Source organism: Rhinatrema bivittatum, chromosome 1 (genome assembly GCF_901001135.1).
Source record: "Rhinatrema bivittatum chromosome 1, aRhiBiv1.1, whole genome shotgun sequence".
NCBI lineage: Eukaryota > Metazoa > Chordata > Amphibia > Gymnophiona > Rhinatrematidae > Rhinatrema > Rhinatrema bivittatum.
This window is the reverse complement of record NC_042615.1, coordinates 521,661,386-521,684,543: the sequence shown is the minus strand read 5'-3', so window position 1 is coordinate 521,684,543 and position 23,158 is coordinate 521,661,386. Positions and strand designations below refer to the sequence as shown.

The window sequence follows — 23,158 nt, the reverse complement described above, 5'->3', positions numbered from 1 at the left end:
GAATAAGTTGTGTGCACCTTTTCTCAACATCTGCTTAGCTGTCTCATGAAGAAGGGAGTTCAAAGTATGTAAAGTATCATTATATCCTATGTGGGCCAACGTAGTATTCTGCCGTGCCAGGCGGGTTTTAGCCCCTTGTAACCTAAGTTCTAGACTAAGTATTCGTTTGGTCATTGCCTTAGATTTCGCAATCATAAAGGATGTGATCTCCCCTCTCATTACAGCTTTACTGGTTTCCCAATATAACCAGGGATCACTTTTATGTGCGTCATTATGTTGTGCATACTCTCTCCACTTCTCGTGCAGAAAGTCTTGGCATTTCCTATCTCCCATCATATGGCTAGGAAACCGCCATAATAGAGTCTGGGTGCCCCCTCTCCCACCATCTATGTCAATCCAGATCAGTGCATGATCCGATATCTCTATCGGGCCTATTTTCACATGTCGTACCTTAGAAAATAGGGTGGCCGAGACCAAGACATAATCTATTCTTGACATTGTAGAGTGGGCCCTCGAAATGTGGGTGTAATATCTTTTGGTGGGATTTAGTACGCGCCATGTATCCAGTAGTTGTAGCTCTGCACATAGGTAAGCAACCCCCTTTCCAGTGAGGTCTGATAGAGATCGAGAAGGCTGAGATTTGTCTAGACTCGGGTCATGCACACAGTTGAAGTCCCCCATCAAGATTTATTGGCCTCTTATAAGCGGGATAAGCCTTTGAACTAAGCCTTGGTAAAAAGGCATGGGCATAGGAATTCAGTGCATAGATATTACAGTGTGTTACATCTTGGCCTTGGACCTTGCCCACTAAGATAAGATATCTCCCCCCCTTCATCAGCTAGCTGTTGTAAAAGATCAAATTTTAAAGTCTTATGGATTTACGGCCTGCTGCCGGGGCATAATAGCAGTGACCTATTCACTGTTTTTTCAGTTTAACGCTTTCCCCAGCGGACAAATGCGTCTCCGGCAAGCCCACTATGCCCACTTTCTGGCGCTGCAGTGCACTCAATATCTTTTGGCGTTTAATCGGTGTTCCTATACCCCCCACATTCCAAGATATATATCGTAGAGTATTCATCCTGTAATCAGATCGGTAGCATATCGATCCATGTCTCCCTGCCATGACCAGCCCAAAGGTCTCCCAGCCTGGACCTCGGGCCCTCCTAGAGATTGTACCCCTACTTTATACCTCTCAGCCTCTGTTTCTGGCCCTTCCCCCCTCCCCCAGATGTATATAACAGGTGAACCTGTTTGCCCATAACATGTGGGCAGGACATCAGTGATTCATGCGCTCGGGTGCTGGATCATGAGACATCGGAGGATTCCAATGGGGAACTGGCTTTCTCACCTCTAGAAGACAGAGAATTCTCATATAGCCATCAGGCCAAAGACTAAAGGTTCTTGGTCTTAAGGGAACATTTTCGGTTTCAAGCCCTTTCCTTCACCTGGTGACAGCTGCACGTACCTTCACCAAGGTGATGGTGGTGGGGGCAGATGTATTGCAAAAGGAGGGTATGTTGGTGGAACCGTATCTGGATGATTGGCTCATTCGTACAAAATCAGAGGACCTCTGTGAACAATCGGTATAGAAGGTACCGATATGCTTGAAGTCTCTAGGATGGGTAGTGAACCTAGCACCGAGCCATTTAATCCTCTTTAAAATTCTGGAGTATCTGGGATCTCAATTCGACATGATGATGGAGAGAGTGTTTCTCATGGAGAGAGACTGCTGAAATTGGAGACTCAGATTAGGCTTCTGCTAGAGCTTTCGGTGCCCAAAGTCTGGGACTATTTACAGGTCCTGGGTTCTATGGCATCGACATTGGAATTAATAAATTGGGCACTTGCGCACATGCAACCTCTGCAGGGGGACTCTTCTCTCCTGCTCGAATCTGTTATTGAAAGAGTTTCATCTTCCTCCTCCTCTGTTAGAGAGGGAAGCTAGGGACAGTTTTTCATAGTAGCTTACTCACACCAATCTAGAGCATGGTGTGGAATTGGAGGTTCCGAATTGGATAATGGTCAACACTGATGCAAGCCTCTCCGGATGAAGTGCAGTGTGGCAAGATCAGACTGCGCAAGACCAGAGGTAAAAAAGGAGGCCTCTTGATCTATCAATTGGTTAGAGACGAGAGCGGTGCATTTTGCGTTGCTTGCCTGTCTGCCAATATTACGTAGCCATCTAGTACAGAACCTATCAGACAATGTGACGACGGTGGCCTACATCATCCGTCAAGGCTGAACCAAGAAACAAGCAGTGACTCGAGAGGACCAGGAGTTGATTCTCTTGGCACAGCAGCACTTGGAGCTGCTGGCAGCATCTCATATCGCCTGAGTGAACAACGTTTAGGCAGATTTTTTTCAGTCGGAGAAAGATCCCTAGGGAATCGGAGCTGTCGGAGGCAGCGATGTGTGTCATATTTCACTTTTACTGCTTTTAATAACTAACTTATTTCATACTTTTTAACAGTTAGTTATTACTATTTTATAAATGTATTGTACTTATTATATGTTTTAAACCCTGTAAACCGTTGTGAAGGCACATCTGATGTGATGGTATAGAAATACAATAAACGAAACGAAAGATGGGAGTATCCCAACCAAAGAGAACACCAAGGCATTGTGATTTTACAGCCACTGAACAGATCACAGTATGGAAGGAATCAGAGCTCTGGAGCTGCTGTGAACTCCAGGGATTCTTCTTTGTCTTCCCTCCGTGGCCTCTGGTAGACAAGGGATTACGGCAGATAGAGAAACATCCAGGCAACATGATCCTGGTAGCTCCAAAGTGGCCACATTGACCCTACTTCCCAGATCTATTCAACATGGCCATAGATGGGCCCCTGAGGTTCGGACATTGGTCGACTATTTTCCACCAGGGGCCCAATATTTTTGGGTCAGGTTGCTCACTTCGCTTATGAGAGGAGATGACTGAGATAGAGGGGATATTCCAAAGTGGTTATTTCCACCTTATTGCAGGCTAGACTACATGCCTCTATGTTCCTCTTTAAACCGGTGCAGGACCAGGCTAGGTGCCCGGTCCCTTTTAATTCCCCTTGTGAGAGAGAGCTCTGTGGGCAGGGCCCAACAGGGGAAGAATAAGAGCTGGGACCCAGTAGTTAGACCAGGCCCGGGTGTCCAGAAGGCAGGCAGCTCTTGTAGAATGTTGCTGTCCAAATACTGAGCTGTAAAGAAGTTGTATGAGTACTGAGGGAAGCGGCACTAGCTGTGAGTAATTGGGGTACACTGTTTTGAAGGTAAAGGCAGTCTACTAATGTGTCTGTGTTAAAGTGTCAAATAAAGATAGTGCTTTAAAAAAGGCTAGAGTCAGTCCAGGTTTGTATCAGGGAAACACCATTCGTTCCCATATATTCCTTCAGGCCTCCGATTAGAACCTTGTCTAACTACATTCAGAAAAAAACTCAAGACGTGGCTATTTCACCAAGCATTCGATGACCCTCCAGACAATCACTAATCATATTTTATCTCTCATGGACATAGAGGATAGAGGTCCACTATCCTTTTGAACGAAGGACAATCACAGGTTAAAGCACATTATGCTCTAACCTAAATTCCTTTTGTATTATGTTATAATTCCTCCTGCCTTTCTTTCTTCCAGCTTTAAGCTTCCCAAGTTTTTACTCCTTGTTAAATGTAACTTTTGCCTTATTCTCCTCTCTTGTTAATTACTATTTTATTTATTGCTTCAGTTATACCCTTGTTCTATGTAAACCGATCCGATATGGTTATTACTATGAAGGTCGGTATAAAAAAGTGTTAAATAAAATAAATAAATAAAATATATGGTGTCATGCATGGGAATTTTTTGTTTAAACCTAGTACACAGGAAAACCCAGCCTCCAAAGAAATTTTGGTGTATGTGTGGCCTGCCAGAAGCAGTTTGGAGGTCAAACGTTTGCAGCAGAGAAGAAGCAAAGTATCTGTTTGGAATACAGAAAGTTCTGAAGAGGACTTGTGATTCTAAACGAAGTTCAGAACACAGGAGTCCTGTGTCTCTAAAACAAAGTACAAAGCGCAGGTGTGCACAGAGCACGGTGGCTTGTGAAAGGATATGGCTTAGAAGCTGCACTGAAGGGAAAAAAAGTTTCGGGTAGAGAGGAGACTGTGAGTGGGCTTTGCAGGGACAGCCAGAAAGTGGTAGGCTTGAACCTGCTAAGGAAAGAAACTCTGCTGGTGGTAGATAGGGATTTAGCAGTAGCAAGTTAATGCTGGTTATTGGGGGGGGGGGGGGGGGGGGGTTTTACATGTTTTTCTTGGCCTTGAAAAAGAAAAGAGGAAGGAACACTGGTGCAGCAGGACTATGCTGAGCAGGGTGTGGCCCAGGAAGAGCTGCCAGAGTGAGCTATGAATGCGGTGAATGGAAATAGGGTGGGACCCTCTTCTAGCAAGCAAACTACTCTGCAGTTTGAGGTGTGCAGCCATGAGAAAACATGGAGTGGAGCAGTCAGGATACTGCAGCAACAGGTGAAGTAAAAACAGCCAGAGGGCTGGAAGAAAGGAACAGCCATGTATTTCACTGTAGTGAGAGTTCCCCAGTCCCAAGAGCCACTTCAGAGGGAGAATTTGAAGTTCGAGGTTTGGTGGCTGGAAAGGGCAGCCAGGATAATGGAGCAAGGGAGCCCATTCCCAAGAGTCCAGGCCAGACAAGGGAGGAAATATCTAGACTTAGCTGGACAAGGAGTACCAACAGCTCATGAAAGAACTGGATGAGTGACTGGCAGAGGGGTCCAGCAAGCTGACTGAGTCATGGCAACAGTCTGAGATTGACACTATAGGTGGTACTGAGGAAGACCCTGTGGGGTGCTCAAACACTTCCGGGAGTCCAAACACAGCTCCTCTGAGAAGTCCAAAGAAAGAGGGCATGAAAAGGCCAGCGAGAGAGTGTCACTATGGAGACCCCAGAGGAAAGAACCATGGAATGCCCAGAGGGTGGTGCTACGGAGACCCTAGCAAATGAGGCTGCGGAGGAACCAGTGACCGGTATGGGCAAGTGACCAAAGTGCGTTGAGAGGATACTGGATGAATCAATGATGGAGGCACCACAGCCAGTTCAAAAAGTTCTTCTGGGGTGGAATTTGAACCCAGAGCCAGGAAGAAACTTGGTTGAAGGATTTGGGGTGCATGCTGGGAATAGACGCTCTTGTACAGGTCTGGCCAGAAGACAGATTGCTTTATGCCTTTCCTCCGTGACCCTTGCTGGGCAGGATAATTCGCAAGATCGAAGGCCTGTGACATCGGACTGGCCCAGGCATCTGTGGTATGCGGATTTGCGCAGACTCCTGTTGGAGACCCCTCTTTGCCTTCCGCCACACATGGATCTGTTATAGCAGGGACTGGTTCTTCATGAGGATCCGACTCTGTTCTGTCTTACAGTTTGGCCCTTGAGAGGGCTCGCCTGTTGAAGCGTGGTTATTCCTCTGCGGTGATTGCCACTTAACTTCGTGCTTGCAAGTTCTCCACTTCCTTGGCTTATGTGCTGGTTTGGAGAGTTTTTGAGGCCTGGTCTGAGGAGAGTGGTGTTCTTCCTCTTTCAGTTAAGATCCCACTCATTCTGGACTTTTTGCAGGAATGGTTGAATAAAGGATTGGCCCTTAATTCCTTGAAGGTGCAGGTGGTGGCTCTTACCTGTTTCAGGGGCCAAGTAAATGGTGATTCATTATCGTCTCACCCTGATGTGATCCATTTTTTTAAGGGAGTGAAGCATCTTAGGCCTCCCTTGAGGTAACCAGTTCCCTTGTGGAGTCTTAACTTGGTGCTGGATTTTTTTGGTGGGTCCTACGTTCTGACCACTTTGTAGCCTTTCCTTGCAGTTGTTGACTTTGAAGATGTGTTCCTGATGGCTATATGTTTAGCACGTCAAATTTCTAAACTGCAGGCCTTGTCTTGCCGGGAGCCATTCCTTCGGGTGACTCCGGGGGTGTTACAGCTGCATACCATTCCATCCTTCTTGCCCAAGGTAGTCTCTGACTTTAATTTGAATCAGTCCATCTCCTTGCCGTCCCTGGATAAGGTCAGGAATGCAGAGGAGTATCACCTCCTGAGCTCCTTGGATATCCTCCTGTGGGGCTTTCTGTTCCCAGAGATTACTGGTAAGTGTTTATCTAGGCCCTAGCTTGGGGTACCTAGAATTTTACGTGAGTTCAGTATTTTTTGTTGGTTGAGTACAGTTCTGGCTACCTGGTTTTAATCAAGTTTTTTGCTAGTCTGTCCACAGTTGCTTTTGAAGAGAATACTGGCAGTCTGGGGTCACTGCAGGACTATATATATATTGTGACATCAGTTTACTCAGTCTCCAGCTGCTGGCAGGGAAGCATAAACCCACTGGTCCGGAGTCTTGTCTATCTACAATAAGGAAAACGAAATTATCGGGTAAGTAATTTCTCCAATACTTAACTACCTATCCCAAGCATGGCTTCTTTCCACCTCTTGTAAAATATGACTTTGGGTGTTTCTGACATTACAAAATATGCTAGAAAAGATCTAGTAAGTGATTACAAGAATCCTGCCATTTTAGCACCTTTAAATAGAGCAGTTGACTTTATCATTGTGAGGAAGATGGCCGCTTGCATGAAGTTGGGAAAAATATCAATATTTTCTTTTCTTTCAGGATGCTGGGTACTGATGTGATCCCACTACCTCACATCTATGGAGCTAGAATTAAAGGGGTTGAAGTGTTTTGTCCCCTGGAGCCACCACCTCCATATGAAGCCGTGGTGGGCCAAAGTAGTCATGAGCAGGTAGGAATTAAGAATGCAATCTGATTTTAAGGTTTTTAAAAGAAACTTGAAAACCTGGCTGTTTAGCAGAGCTTATAATTGAGCTGTCTGTCTGTAAACTATTATTTCTTTTATCTGGTTTTATGTTGTTTATCTCTATTTTACTTATTTTATATTTTATTATGACCTTTATTTTCATTATTTTACATGATATCTTACTGAAAAGTTTTGTATCTTAATTTCTTAATCTTAATTATCCTATATTTTACTATAACTATGTATTTATTTTCTTAATTATGTAAACTGTTCTGATGGTATAACTGAATGACGGTATAGAAATCCTGTTAAATAACAGTACCTAGCAGCTTCATTTGCATTGAGCTTGTTGAGAAAACATTTAGTTTTATTAAATATGTATTATAGATGACTAGGAGCTATAGGAGATCTAGAGAAAATTGAAGAATCAATAGACTGAGAACTTTAAAAGGACTAACAAAAGGTGGTATCGAACATCAGCTTCTGAGGCCTCATAGGCTTCCTCTTCAGATGTGAATTTAGAACTGGAGTATGTATATATTTCTGTTTGTAGGATCATTCTGATAGGGAAAAATTACAGAGACAATATGAGAGGTTTTTTTTAATTTGTGTTCTTAAAACCTTATACTCATATATAATTAAATATTGTAACTTTTAAAAATATTTTTGTAGCAGACTCGTACTAGCAGTTCAGAATGTAGTCCAGCAGGACTGCTATTTGGGATCACATTGGATGGCTTTTTCAAACCCAAAATTAATCGTTCAACAAAGCAATCTATTTATTTCTATTTTTAACATACAGTATTTCTCTTACTGTGAAAATGCTGGCCATTCTGACTTCATGATCAAAACTATAGAAAACCCATGAAAGAAATTTTAAAACAAACTTTCATACTACCATATTTTGCCTATCGGTTTTAGTTGAATTTGATGGAGTACATGATTTGTCTCTGTCTTGGATGAGTCAAACTCTCTGTTTCTCCTCATACCCCTCCAACAGTTTCTTCAGGGTCTCCCTTCTTGAGTTCTCTTTTTCCTACTTTCCTTGGGGTCAATGCAATAAAATGTGCCCAGCCCAGTGCATAGGTTAACGAGCATTTAAATTCATGTTTTGGACATGCGTCCATAAAGGGATCAGCGTGTCCAAAATGTCATGCATAGCTAATAGCACTCATCACATGTAAATTCCACGTAGATGAGGCTATTAGCTATTACCCCACGATGCAAAAAATCCCTGTCGTCCGAGTTGCACTTTTTAACCTGTAAATTTTACACCTGCCCCGGAGCAGGTGTAAAGTCTTCCCACGCATCAAGGGCTCAACTTAAAAACAAAAAAACCTGCTTTTCTGTGGTTCCCCCTATTTAATATCATTACAATACTAATTAGGAAGAACCACAGAAAGCAGCACCATGCAAAAAAGTCTTGACAAAAAAAAAAAAAAAATTTCAGGGCACACAATATACACGCTCCAGGCCATGTATATTGTGTGTATTCATTTTGCCAGTAAATTAGCTGCCGCTGGATAAAACAGACTCTCGTAAATTGAGCATCCGTTTTTCTGATCCACACACAGCCACATCTCCTGGGCGCTGGATGCCATGGACGCATTAGGGACACACAATTTATCCCTAGCGCATCCTTTTTAGCGTGGCAACTCATAGATGATTGTGCACGCATTTGGACGCATGTTTTTAGCGCGTCCATGTTGCATCGGCCTTGTGTGTTGTGAATCTATAGGCTCTGTTCTGGGCCCTTCTCTATGTTCTTTAATCTGGCCTGTCTATTTGTAATATCCCCCCATTTTGTTCAGCTTTAAATATCAGATTTATACTTCTAACATACAGGTCTATTTCTCTGTGCTGTTAACCTTTCCCTGCCCTTCCGGTCTCTGTGGGGTCTATATTCAGAGACAGTCCAGATAGCAAAATTAGCCAGATAAGTTTTCCCATATAGTTTTTTTTTATTGAGTTTTCACATAAAATAAATGCTTATTAACAAACAACCAACACTTGAGTGCAAGAGATGCAACAGAATGGTATAATAACGAAACCTCATCCCATTCCCCTTCCCCCACCCACCTCCCTCCAGTCTCCTAGCACCAGGCTCCAAAATAATCCCTATAACCAATGTAGATCAGCATGATATCAACATAACAAGGCATAAAGGGTATTACACAGTCACCGTAAATAGCAGAGGGCTTACAATAGTAACTTCCTCTATGCAGAATTGCAGCGGGAATTGGGAACACAGTGAAATTATATGCAGAATGAGATCTCTCTAATATGAACATCATTTCTGATTTACAGAATAAAATATTTCACATTGCATACAACCACTTGCTGCAAGTCGGCTGGCAGAGAACTAAAAAAATGGTTTCCAAACAGTGATAAAATCCTTTTGCTCGAGCAGGAGGTTTTGCTTTAATAGACTGGGATTCCAGATAAAGTAGTGCTACCATATTTTTATGCCATTTGGTTAAAGTAGGCATAGCTTCATCCAACCAATGTGATAAAATGCATTGCTTCCCCTACCAGGCAACTCTTGTATATGAGAATGGCTCCCTCTTTGCCCAAAGGTGTTATGTCTACAGATTTCCCTAAAATGCACACTTCTGCTAAGCCTTCTATAGGTACGGACCATCATTGACTCATCGATTAAAATATAGCTTGCCAGAATTTTTGAATCATAGGGCTGTCCCAGAAAGAATGACTTAGGAACGCCTTCCTATATGCGCATTTAGGACAGTTGCCATGTCTGGAAATCCCAGCTTGAAAAGCTTGTTGGGGGGAGTAATACATTCTATTTAAAATTTTAAATTGTAGTTCTCTGTAACTAACTCCCTCAGCTAACCCATATATGTCCTGAACACATCATCTTCATTCAAATACAACTCCTTACCCCAAGTCCGAGCCATAGATTCCAAGAGTATGTATAAGGTAATGGAATGTAAAATTTATATAAAGATGAACGTGTATGTTTACCTCCCTTACATAACACAAAAAATCTCTGAAAAGGGCCTGAGGTGTATTTAACAGTGTTGAGGTGAAAGGTAGCTCTAATATAACTTCTTATCCGAGAATAAACTAAAACTTGTACTTGAAACCCTAAATGAGATATGCAGTACTGAAATGAATGTATCGATTTGGTCTGAAAATCAATAAAAGTTGATACCACTGCCTGATGCGTCATGGCCCATTTTTTTTTATAAAATTTGACCTTATCCCCCGGAGGGAAGTCCAGATTGCCTACTAGAGGCAGTATGACTGAGGATCCCCACGGTAACTGTAATTTACTTCTCATAAATTTCCATGCCGCCCGGGCTACTGTAATCCATAAGGAAGAGGCTAAAGGATTTGGGAGGGAGCTGTGAGGCATATGGAGAATATAAGCTAAAGAAAGTGGGTCCACCGATGTGCATTCTAATTCCAAGTCTGAGTAAACTCCCCTATTCCCCAACCAGTCCCCCACCTGGCGTAAATTACAGGCATAGTTGTAAGACCTAATATTGGGGAAGTTACACCTCCCCCCCCCCCAATCCTCTTTTGGGATCATAATCTTTGCTTGGGATAGTCTAGGATTTTGCTGTCTCCAAATAAATGGCAACCAAGCGTGAGATATAGCCAAAATATCTTTACGAGATAGCAGTATTGTGATCATCTGCAGCATAAACAATAATTTTGGAAGCAGCTATGCGCTTCATGAGGGAAATAGAAAAATACATCCATTTCTCGCACGCCCTTTGAAATCCCGCAGTCAAAGGGGGGACATTAACTATGTACCACTGCTTAGGGTCCTTTTGGATATATATACCAAGATATTTCAGTTTGTCTATCGCCCATCTGAGAGGAAAGTCAGCACATGACGGTTGTAATGTGCAAGCTAGATCCAGAACCTCTGATTTATCTAGGTTTAACTTTAACCCTGAAAAACTGCCGTATCATTTAAATAACTCCAGCATTTTTGGTAAAAACTCCCGCGCCCTGGGAAGAAAAAGGAAAATGTCATCTACGAAAAGAAGCACATGCGTGAAAGGAAACTTCCACCAGTAGTTTAGTCAACATGGTAACTTAGTGTTCTAGGGTCAGAATAAATAACATGGGGGACAACGCGCATCCTTGCCTTGTCTCTCTTGAGAGGAAAAGGACATTGAAAAGCAACTGTTTACTCGTTCCCTCAGGATTAGAATACAAGACATGGATAGCATCGAAGATGAATCCCTTCAGCCTGAAAAAGGGGTAAGAGGCTATGTAAAAATTCACAAGAGATTTCTGTCGAATGCCTTTTCGCCTTCAAAACTTACCCCAAGTACCCCAAGTGCCTTCAATTTTCTAATATCATTAAAGACCCACCTAACATTTAAGCCTGCTCATCTCCCGTGAACAAAGCCCACTTGTTCTTTAGAGACAAGGAAGGGGAGGATCATTTTTAACCTATTGGCGAGCACTTTGGCATAGAGTTTGATATCTAAGTTAAGTAATGAGATTGGACAATATGAGGTCACTAACGATGGATCCTTCCCAGGTTTGGGCAATACTATTATGTTTGCACTTTTAAGGGAATCAGGCATACTGCCTTTATCATGGCGTCTAATAAACCCTTAGGAGCCAGGGGCACTTTTGAATTAAGGGCCTTGTAAAACTGAGCCGTCAGCCTGTCCAGGCCTGGAGATTTTAATAAGGGAAGTTTATCTATTGCTAATTTAATTTCTTTTATGTGAAAAGGGCTGTTTAGTGCTTCTACCTATTGAGGAGTTAAAGAGGGAAGCGCAACATTCCTCAGGCAGTGGGCCATATCCTCACTATCACAGTCTTCTGCAGGGTATAGACTCTGATAGAAATCTCGAAGTGCCCTGCAAATTTCTGTGGACGATGTAAGCATCTTTCCATTATTATCTTTAATATGGGTGACACAAACCGCTTGCTGGTTTGCTTTTACCAAATTCACCAACACTCTCTACCCTATTTATTTTCATAGAGAAAAAACTTATGTTGCAGATGAGATAGTGAAGAGAGGGCTCTTTGGTGCAATTTATCATTCAGTAATTTGGAAATTGTCCAATACTCTTTCCTTAGTTTAGGAGAGCGATTCCCAATCATACGATTGTGCAAATTCTGTAAGGAATCTGTTAGATGGAGAATGTCATTATCCAGCTCTTTCTTTCTGCGAGGTGTGTAACTAATTATCTCCCCTCTCAAAACAACTTTCGCAGTCTCCCAAAACAAAATGGGGTTCTCCATATATTCCCTATTGTTAGCTTCATAGCCTGTCCATTTCCCCAACAAATAAGTTCAAAGCATTTATCTTAGGACAACCATTTAGGCATTTGCCATTCTAGCCTTTCCCTCACACTGGTGTAATTGGACACCTCACATGTCATCATCCCGTGATCTGAGATCACTATTGGATTAATGCCCGCCCATATTAATTTAGGGAACATAGACTTGGAAATAAGAATATAATCAATCCTTGTTCGAGTGTCGTGAGCCCTGGCAATATGAGAGAATCCAATCTCCCAGGATGCAGCATACGCCATACATCTATTGTCTGCAATTGTTTATTGAGAAAAGGGGCTCCTTTGTGTGACCCCAGCACAGGAGCAGGAGAGACAGACTGTCTGTCCAGTCTCCCATCCACTATGCAATTAAGATCACCTCCTCATTATCAACAAGTCAGACCCCAATGATGACAAGACAGAGACTAGCCTCAATCTATGCACCAAATAAATACGACCATGGGTTCTTCACCAAGGTAATCTCACTGGTTTTCCAAAAAAGATTTCGCTTATAGCTATGTATCGTCCTTGGGGATCTATGCATGTGTGCGTTACCTGAAAGGAGACCGATTTATGGAAAAGTATAGCCACCCTGCATGTTTTAGATGTTCCCTGTGCCGAAAATACTTGAGAAACCCAGTGTCTGTGAAGTTTTCCATGTTCTCACTCTGACATGCGTTTCTTGTAAAAAAGCTACTTGGCATCTCACCTGGTTCAAGGGGGAGAGCACCTTTTCTCTTTTAATGGTGAGCCCATCCCAGCTACATTCCAAGTTATTATTTTGTGTGTTCCCCCCCCCCATGCAGAAAGAAGGAAATAATGTAATAGAGGCATGCCAATCTTTGTATCTCCCCTTTCCTCCCTATTTACAGCCAGTAAATACCCTCTCTGCCATTTACACATTGCAGCAAGTCGATTAATCCCGATCCAGAATATGCTGTCATCTACGTATCCACCTTAGTACATGAGACTTGGAGCCCCCCCATCCCCAAACCCCTCTTATCCTCCCACTCCCTACCTCCCTACTCCCCTCCTCCACCACTTCTACTAAGTACAAACCCATTGCCTATTGTTAGGCTGGGAGTCAATCAGATGTGTTCGGGTGCCGCCACCTCTACTCTACTCTATCCCCCCATATGAAACCTTGATTATGTTGCTATAATAATACATACCAACTGAAGGATACATATCTTCAGTCCAAATGAAATTATAAGTACAATCAAAGTCGCTTGAAATCCCGGGGACTTCCAATTTCCCGGCAGAAAGACATGGTCTTATCCTTAACATCGTGTGTACAGGGCCTAATAGGATACTATACCATGGCATCTTCTCCACGTTGCTGATAGTAATGCTTCATGGAGTATTTAAGCAAATTATTATCGATGTGATCCACACACTCTATCTGCGACATCACTTTATGATGCCATGGCCCCTTTACATACACAATTCCTGGCCTTGTAGAGTGTCTTCCACTTGTTCGAGACCTCATTACCCAGAGTCAGGAAACCATTTGGATATTCCCACAGTCCATGAATCTCCAACTTCGGTGATCAGTCCATGTAGCAGCTTCAGTGTGTTAGTGTTCCCCATGTGTGAAACACCAGAGAGTACACCACGCAATATAACAAACTAGGCCCGCATTATTTAAATCAACATATCTTGCAGGCCAGCAATCCGAGCTATTTTAAGATCGCTTCACGGGGATCAGTTTCGCCTCTGTGACTATCTTGGTAATATCACAATATTTGTCCGAGGGGGAATTTTCTCCCCTTCTTGTTAGTTTGAAATAGCCACTGTGTATACAGTACTACGGGAAGTACTCTGGAGTAATCCAAAACACAACATAACTCAGTACTTAAAGAAAATCAGAGCCGCCAATCGCGGTTCCCAGCGCTGTGTAAGCCCTGGGGCAAATATTTCGTACCTCTTTAGGAATATTGTCGTATCCATGGCTAGTCAAGGCCCCTTTCATTCCGTAAGTGCCAGTTGTAAGTATTTTTTGGCTTCCTCAGCCTCTGAGAAGTCGTGTCTAGTGCCCTGGTGCCAGACACGCAGTTGTGTGAGGAACTGCAAAGCAAATCTAATATCATATTGAGCCAGCTTCAAGCAAATAGGAGAGAACAGTCTCCGTTGTGCCATCACACGATTTGAGTAATCTTGAAATATCAGTATTTTGTTCTCCTTGTACAACAAATTTTTCTTTTTGTGGCGATTACTGTTCTGAGTCGAGTCCGCTCCTACGTCTTAGGTCCCATCTGGTGGGCCCTCTCAAAAATCAATTTCCATTGTAGCTCCTGAAGGCCCAACTCCTCCAATAACTATCTGTCCAGGAATTTACTCATGTTAGTTGTGGATTCATCTTCCACCAAGCCTACAAATCTCAAGTTTAATCACCTTGCATGATTTTCCAAATCATCTAGTTTGGTGGTTTTCTCCTGCATTTCTTTTTCCAGTGCATGCACATGCTTTTCCAATTGCAGAATATCATCCTCTGCAGTCAACAAATGGCCTTCCGCCTGGTCAAGACAAGGCGATAATTCGGCCAAAGAAGATTTCAGCTCTTCTATCTGCATGGAAATGTGTGAAAAGTGATCGTCTAGAGTGGACACCACCGCATCGGTGAGGCGGATAATCAGCGATGCCTCAGAGTCCTCCATGGGTCCTGTTCCCGTGCCGTCGGCCATATTGGGAGAGGCCGGCTTTACTTTCTCTTTCTCATTCGAAGCGCCATAGCTGCGGGGATTGCTTGTAACTCGTTCCAAGATGTGCTTTCCTTACTATCGCCTTCTGAATCAGAGTCTGGGGGTTTATTTTCCTTCAAGAGGTACTCCTGGGGGAATTCTGCGCTACTGCGAAATGCAGAATTTGCGCAGAATTTCCCCTTCCCGCAAATTTCCTCCCTCACCTCGCAGATTTCCTCCCTAGTCGCCCTTCCCGCAGATTTCGACCATCACCTCGCCAATTTCCGGCCATCAGCACAGCAGAAAATAGCAGAGGAGACCCTGGCATGCGGAGAATGGAGCGCGTCCCGCGGCATGCTGGTGAGAGAGAATGTGTGTGTGTGAGAGAAAGGAGGGTGACAGAGAGCATGATTGGTAAGAGGGGGTGGGGAGAGTGAGAGAGAGCATGGGAGGTAAGAGAGGGTGGATGGGGGGAAGCTTGAGTGTGGATTTCAGAGAGAGGGAGCCTATATGAGGGGAATGGGATGCCGGTGAGATAGAATGTGTGTATGAGAGAGGAGAGGGGGTATGGGGGAGGGTGAAAGACAGCTTGGTTGGTAAGAGGGGGAGTGGGGTTTCCCTTGTGGGTTTCAGAGAGGGAGCCTATATGAGGGGAGGGTGAGAGAGAGAGCATGGGAGGTAAGAGAGGGGGCTGGGGGGGATGCTTGAGTGTGGGTTTCAGAGAGAGGGAGCCTATATGAGGAGATTGTGAAGGAGTGTGTATGTGTGTGAGAGATTGGGAGCTTGTATGTATGAAAAAGGGATTGTGTGTATGTGAGGGTGCTAGCCTGTGTGAAGGGATTGTGTATGTGAGGGAGCCTGTATGAGGGTGTGTCTGTGTACTAGAGAGAGGGAGCATGTGTGTGAGGGAGGGAGGGACAGAGGGAGCCTGTGTGAGGGGCAGTACTGAGAACAGGGTCAAAGTCTGGGACTGGCAATAGAGTGGAAGGGGTTGAGCCTAGAGGTGAAGGGGAGAGATACTGGCAGGTAGAAGAGTTGGGGCCTGAGAGGGCAAACTGGCCAGGGGAGTAGGGAGAGCGAGTGGAAGGGACACTCTTACAGTGAATTTCTAGGGCTATTCTGCTCAAAATATTTAAAATTCTGCAACTTTAAGTAACAACTTTTTTCTGTAATAATTTAAAATGTAATTACTTACAGACTGTCATGTAAATTGTGTTATTTTGACCAATATGAAGTTTGCAGAATTTTGCAGAATTTTCAGTTTTTGTTCGCAGAATTTTCAGTTTTTGTGCGCAGAATTCCCCCAGGAGTAAAGAGGTGAGAATAATTACTTAAAGAGGTGACAGCACCCAGAGCTCAGCTCGATGCGACCGGCTAAGCCCACCACATCACGTGACTCCTAGCCAAATAAGTTTATCTGGCTAACTTTAGAGGCATATTCAATAGTGCAGCTATCTTTAGGACAACTCTTTGGCCTGACCCTATTTAGCTGGCTAAGTCATCTGGCTAACTCAGTTCCTCCCAGTTATGACCTTGGTAAGCCTCTAACTTATCCGGCTAAATTCTAGCCGCCTAACTTATTAACCGGCTAGAATATAGCCAAATATGTGCTCAAATATTAATTTAGCTAGCTAACCTCTGTGTTAGCCAGCTGAATGCTTTTGAATATGGACCTCATAATGTCTTGATATTTTATTGTGGATGACCTCCATTAATTCAACTTGATAAAAATGAATTCCATATCTCATTTCCGATTTTGGGGGGGAAATGATGGGTTTTTCTCTTCTCTGTCTTTTTTCCCCTTATCTCTGATTCTCTCTTCTGTGCTCCATCTTTTCTGCCATCAAATATTTTTCTCCAGTCCTCTCTCCCAGCCTTCCACTAGTACATCTGTCTGCTTGCCTCGCTTCCTACCTGCCATAAGGAGAGTAGCCGATGCTCTGTAGAAATGAGTTGCTGTTGGCTCAATTCACTGAGTTTGAGCTATAGGATTCTGGCATCTCCTGGCTTAAATTCAGTAAATTGAGCTGTGTAGAATAAGAGAATCTACTCTCTTAGGGAGTGCTGATCTCTTGCTGACCTGGAGAAGGAAGACCTGGCTTGGGGCTGACGTAGGGTTCATAGAAATGATGATACAGAATTTGAGAATGTACCATCCCACTTTGCGCTCTGCTCCCCAAGTTCTGTATGCACCGCCATTTTCTCTCACACAATTTTTGGGATATTGCAGTGCACCACAGTCCCTCCCTGCCATTACTATGCAGACATCCTTGATGACTTCCTTTTCTTCATCCACTACATCTGTCCTAATTTACACCTTGATCATCCTGAGTATTTTAACCTAGGGGGTCGATACTCAAAAAATCTAAGCATCTAATTTAAGATCTAGGTGGATAGATCTACTTAAATGAAAATTCCCCCCTGCAGAGTGCCTATATTTAGGCAACTATGTTTACAAGTTACCTAAATTTAGATCCCTAAAAAGCAGGTGGGGCTAGAGGAAAGAAAATAATTTAGGAATTCCCTGTGGATTTCCAGTGCTAAGCACCTACATTTAGGAAAGGAAATAGTAGGTTTAGATTTAGGGGCCTCAATTTTAAGCCTCTAAATTTGAAAGATTTTCTGCCTAAAACAGGCATCTAAGGACGGCGAAATTTCAGCGAAACTTAGGCAACCAGTTTCCTTTTAAAATTGGCCTCTTGGTCTTTCCAAACTCCCCATATTCCACCTTTCCTCCTTGCATTTCATTCAAAACCATGTTCCTCTCAGAAATCTCTTCCTCTCCTTGGGTTCATCCAGTGACTCCCTATTTTCTTCTGGCTGTGTCTATTTTACAGCTCTGCATCAGGAGCTCCTCGTTATTAAATATCATCCCCTTCTCCTGAAGACATCCCCACACATATATACACCACCCCTAGATCTTTCCTGAAAACACATTCCATGAGGGAGGCATTGCACTGGTCTCCATGAAAACTAATGCCAGCCTCTCCAGTGTTTGTGTCACCATATGTAGTCTGCCTTCTTGCAGTCACTCCTCACTCTCACTCTCACTCTCCTTCCACATAGATTGCAATCCATTTCTCCTGTTTTTCAGTGTTAAAATTTTGTTTTAGCAAAGCTAAGCACACTGTCATACTATTAATGATAGTAATCTAGTTTGAGTAATGCTGAGCATCGATGAAATAACATAACTAGCCCAGAAATCATCCAAACAGCAAACAATAGAGAAGAATTTTAGAATTTTTTTTTTGAATGAGCATTGAGTATATTTGATAGAAATGCATCACATTACTAGTTGTAATTATATACCCCTGACTTGCTTTGTTATGTATTCCTAATTTTGTACAACAGGAACCTATCCTTCAGTCAACAGCCAGCACAGAGGCAGAAGTCGACAGAGCAGAACCAAATGACATGCAGGTACCTCAAGGTAACCAGCAATGACTTAGCAGAAAATTATTTTATGCTTTTTAATAATCTGGAAGAACATTAACAGAGTAGTTTGGGGAAGATCTAAGTGCTTTGCTCAGGTTATACAGTTTAGTTACATAAAAAAAGGAAGAGTAGGCACAATAGATACCAGTAAAATAAGGTATAGAATTTGTGTGCTGAATAAAAAAATGTAAAACACATCGTTAAGACACAAAATAAGTGATGGAGAATGAAAATGCTGTCAGGCTGTTGAGAAAACACTCAGCTGCAGCACAATTGACGCCACATGATCAAGAGGATGATGTGCGATGGGCTGAAAAGGTTGACCTGTGGTCAGCTAAACATGGCCTGGGTGCTGCAGTTTTACATCCTTTTCTCTTGGGGAAATATAGCTTGATAGATCTCAGCATTTATAGTACTTTCCCATTCTTTCCTTGACTGTGTACATGCGGTAGACTGGCACGTCTCCCTACCCAGTTTTGGGGGAAAAAAGGCACATGAAATAGGAAAACCAGGAGGGCGTTGTTCACTGGACCAGAATTAGTAACAAGGAACAGATGTTGCAGCATTTAGCTGGGTCTTCTACTCCTGTTTCATATGCTGCCTATTTTATCGCCTCCCTCCTAGATGACTCCTGTCACAGAGGTATCGTGGTCTGCCTCAGTGCTTCCCAGTTTCCTGCATGGATGGTGCCTGAGAGTGGGAAACGAGCCTTTTAGAATCTAGTTCAAGCGCAGTTCTTTGTCAGGCCATTTGAAATCACAGTAGTAGCTGACGTTCTTGCTTGGTCCTCTTCTCTGAGGCTGTGGATGCTCCTTCAGCAGAACTCCCAGACTTGGCTGGCCTGAGGGGCAGAAGCCAAATATGGGAATAACACGCGAGCCTTGTGCTATGCTTTGCAAATCACCAGAGCATCAGTCTGGGAGCAGTGGAGTCCTTTTCTATTCTTTTTTTTTTTTTTTTGCTTGCCCATTTTCAGGTATGTTTGCAAGATAGTTTTGAGATTGGACCCCTTATTGTAACCATTTTATGTAAGCTCGACATCCATTTTACTTTGCAGTGTAGTTGCAGTCTGTTTTACTTTGTAGTCTTCAGTCTCCGTTGTGCTATGGTGTTTGAATCCCAGCATTTATTTCCTTCTTTTGGTAGTATGAAAGCACAAGGTTTGACGTAAGAGATATGCCTTCAGCTCATCTGTCACACAGTATTGTTTATCTTTACTGTCAACTTACAGGGAGAAATTGCTGTATACACAGCTCATGTGGAAAGCATCAAACTTTCAAAGTCCCTGCAACGAGAGCTGACGTACCCAAGCATGTCAGATTGAGACAACTTGTGTTACAATGGCTTATGATAGGCCAGCCAAGCAGCTCAATGGCAGTGGTGCCACCTGTGTTCGAGTCCCAGCTCAGATATTTTGCTCGCTGAGTCAGCTGGGCTGGGGATATTGTGAAGGAAGTATTCAGATCCCGGAGGGGGGAGGGAGGGAGTCTGTCATTGTGCAACAGCGACACCTACTGATCAGATTTTGCGATTCAACTCAATTAAATTTTAGGGGGAACAGGGGGAGATATATAGTAGCAGGGAAATCTTTGGATTGTGGCAAATGAAAGCTCATGGCCTGGATTCCAGCCCCGGTTCCAATCGAACTGAAAGCCCAAAGCAGCAGGATGAAACTGGCAGGCGGTCAAAATAGAAAGAAAATAGCTTTTATGATCCCATGAGACGGAGTATCTGATTCTCAACTATCCAGCTAGAAAAAAAAAAGTCACGTAAACTCTTTGACCTGGATAATGAAATGCAAACACTGCAAAAATCAAATCAAGCATAACCTCGGTGTATAATTTACCCAACTGTAATTGTTCTCCAAAGATAAAGTTGCTTCTTCTCCCTTTGGCTAGGATTGCAATGTTTACACACTGAAAGCTCTTGCAAGTCTATTCCATCCATGAGGCAGCTGGCGATCATGTCCCAGAAGTGCTCTGAAAGCCCGTTAGGGGCTGTTCTGTTGAAAGATTATCCTCTTTATGGGCACTGGAGTTTCCTTTGTTAATTTTGAAGAGCTGGTGGCTGTTCTTGTTGTTTTTTATTTATTTTTTTTTACCTTCTGCATTTGTACGGTTTACTCTTTTAGAGCAAATCAAATACTGGCATTTCATTTAATGTGTTAATTTACTTACCATAAAACCTCCAGAACTTTACATTTGCAATGATTGTGTAGTGGCTGGATTAGATGTATGTACTGTGATTGAAAGATTGTTCCCTCTGATTGACCTTCATATTAGAGGTAGCCAATATTCTACCACCTGGGAGATGTCGATTACGTATGCTTTGAATCTGGTAGTCATTTTTTTTCTTACTCGTTCCATTTTTCTCCATCTAAAGGTTCTAAGACTGAAACCATGGTGGTCCTTGGACTAAAATATATATAAATGTAAAGCTTTCACAGCCTTTTTGCTTACTCCTGTAGATGAGAATCCAGTATAGGCATTCTGTTACCCTCTTGCCGCAGTCATGACCTCTGAGTTACTATTCCTTGGGGCGTTCAAGCCAGTAGGGTACATGGCCCCCGTTCCATCTCCTCCTCAGCAATTATCCTTCCTGTCAGCTGGTTTTACACCAACGAGAAAAAATTACCACCTTGCACGGGCTTTATGCACTTTTCAATCTAAAATAGTGCAGCTGCATATGTTTATAATTCATAACCCCCACCTTCAATTTCCCTGGTTATGTTTTTAGGAACAGGAAGTTGTATTTTTTTTTTAGTTTGTCATTCCTGCTGTGCTGGCCCCATGTATTGTCTGCATTTTGGCCAACACCAGTAGGCCACCTGGATGCATTTTTTTCGGACTGTTGTCTTCTAAGAAGAAATTTCTTTTTTCATTCCATCTAGTCAGTTTTCCTCACTGTCTGATTCTCTTTCTCTCTCAGGCTTGTATGTGAAGGAGGGTTCTCAGTTCTGAATCCTGGGCTCATCTTCCAGGAAGAAGTGGGATCAGTAGAAAAGTGATAAATATTCATGCAATAGATTTTATCAAATGGCTGGGCAGGCACACGGCTGGATTTAGGAAGCGAGAACCCATAGACAAGTGGGGGGGGGGGGGGAGTTGTTCCTGGGAGGAGGAAATTGATCTCTCCTGCCCAAATTCTCCTCTCCAGGGCATTCCTCTCCCCCACCACAGCTGCAACTGAGGATCAAGAAAAGCCAGCTCAGGATCTTGATCAGTCCTCGCATGTTGATGGACCCTGTAGCACCCCACTTCCTTCTCTCGAACAGGCTTCCTGTTACCATGGAAACCTGTGGGAGGAGCAGGGCTTCAGCTTCTGAAGACCTGTTCCTGATTTTTCTTGATCTTCAGCTTCTTCTTTGACACGGAGCCGGCGCTGCGGCGTATTTCGGCATGGCAGCAGCAGCAGCAATGCTCCGGTACATAAAAATTTGGCATTGGAGATAGTTGCCTATACTGTAATCTGAGCTTGGGCAGGCAGAGGGGAAAGGAGAGGGTGTGGTCTTGTGGCCTCATCAATGGACTGAGAACCAGAGAAACCAGTAACTAATCCCATCATAACCTTTTTTTCATAAAAAAGAGGGTAGAGGGAGGGGGGCTTATGGTTGTAATCATAATTATTACTCTACTGTTTATTTTAACTTCATTGTGTGGTTTTATAGTGCTGATTCTGTTGGGATCTTTAATTGTATTTGATAGAGACACACTGTTATGATGTGGAATTTATTAATAAACACTGAATTACTTGTGTTGACCCTAGCAACATTGATATGCCACCAGCTAGCAATGAGGTTTCTCCTTGTGTTGTCTGCAGCTTCCTCCCCACCCCCAACCATCCCCATGCTCCATACTGGTCCAGACCCTTGATTCACTTCTCAATGGGATTGATGACGGATTCCGTTCTACTCAGAAGTGTAATTCTCCATTGCTCACTCCAAGACATTCTGAAAACTGCTTGGAGAAAGGAAGGAATCTTCTATCAGAGCTCAGGGATGCCTCCATTGCAGACAAACCAGAGTAACGGTCATCCATTTTGCTTCAGTTGCAGAGGTTCCAAAAGCCACCATGCATTGAACAAATGAATCCATTGGGCCAGCTGGCAATATGGAAGTTTCACTGGGTTAGGCTTTCACTTTTGTCTTTCTCTTGCCCATGCTGTTTAATCAGCAAGAAAAGATCTACCAGGCCATAGGTTCACTTCACGTGGCACCAGCATCCTCTGTCTGCCATCTTTCCAGAGGCTGAATTTTTTCATAAATTGTTACCTTTTCTAATCTTGGAGAACTAGCTCCTTCGGATTATAAAGAGGCTACAGATTACACCTGTTGAGAATCTCTCCAAATTGACTCGCTCAACTCCAGAACCTGCTCAGATTGGAAATCTCTTCCCTCATACAGGCCAAACGTCCCAAGTTTTCCGAATTTGAGTACTTTACCAACAATTACAGCAACCAAAAGCATGGCAGCACTTCATTATCTGGATAGATGAAGCCCTTCTGTCTCATGTGCTGCTACTGCTGCTGCTCTAACATTCTTCTCCTTTACCTCTTCAGTTTGAGCAGAGCTGTGATAGGAGAGAGGAAGGAAAATCTCGGTGAGAGAAGTGGGAAGATAATGTTTTCTGGTACCTGTGATAGTGCCAGAAGTTGTTACACTGCCTCCATTGTATGCAGATCTATTTTGTGCATATTCATTGTGGATATCCAGAGTACCTGGCCTGTTTGTATCTCCCAAGGACCAGACTTGGCCACCCCTGCATTAGTACCTACATGACAATTTGTGGTACTACCATCTGTAGCAGAAAATGCTGAGAGAACTCCCTCCCAAACCATAATCTTGGGGCGAGTAAAATCCAAACGTCCCCATTTATGGAGCAGAGGCAAAGCAGCACAGCACAGTCTGGTTGATGGCAGACAATCAGCCCAGATGGTAGATCAGGAAGGAGAAGCAGGATTGCAAAAGTAGCCCCTTTCCATGCCTGCCTGAATCAGT

The 23,158-nt window shown here is 43.3% G+C and overlaps 1 protein-coding gene across 1 annotated transcript in view; it reads left to right on the top strand.

Annotated features, from left to right (window-relative positions):
* The window catches only part of FAM189A2 (family with sequence similarity 189 member A2), a 174,656-nt gene that overhangs the window by 124,063 nt on the left and 27,435 nt on the right, over positions 1–23,158 (top strand). The window contains exons 8-9 of the mRNA XM_029615947.1: positions 6,629–6,758; positions 18,079–18,157. Of these exons, the coding sequence (XP_029471807.1) occupies positions 6,629–6,758; positions 18,079–18,157 (209 nt within the window). The remainder of the gene's footprint in view (positions 1–6,628; positions 6,759–18,078; positions 18,158–23,158) is intronic.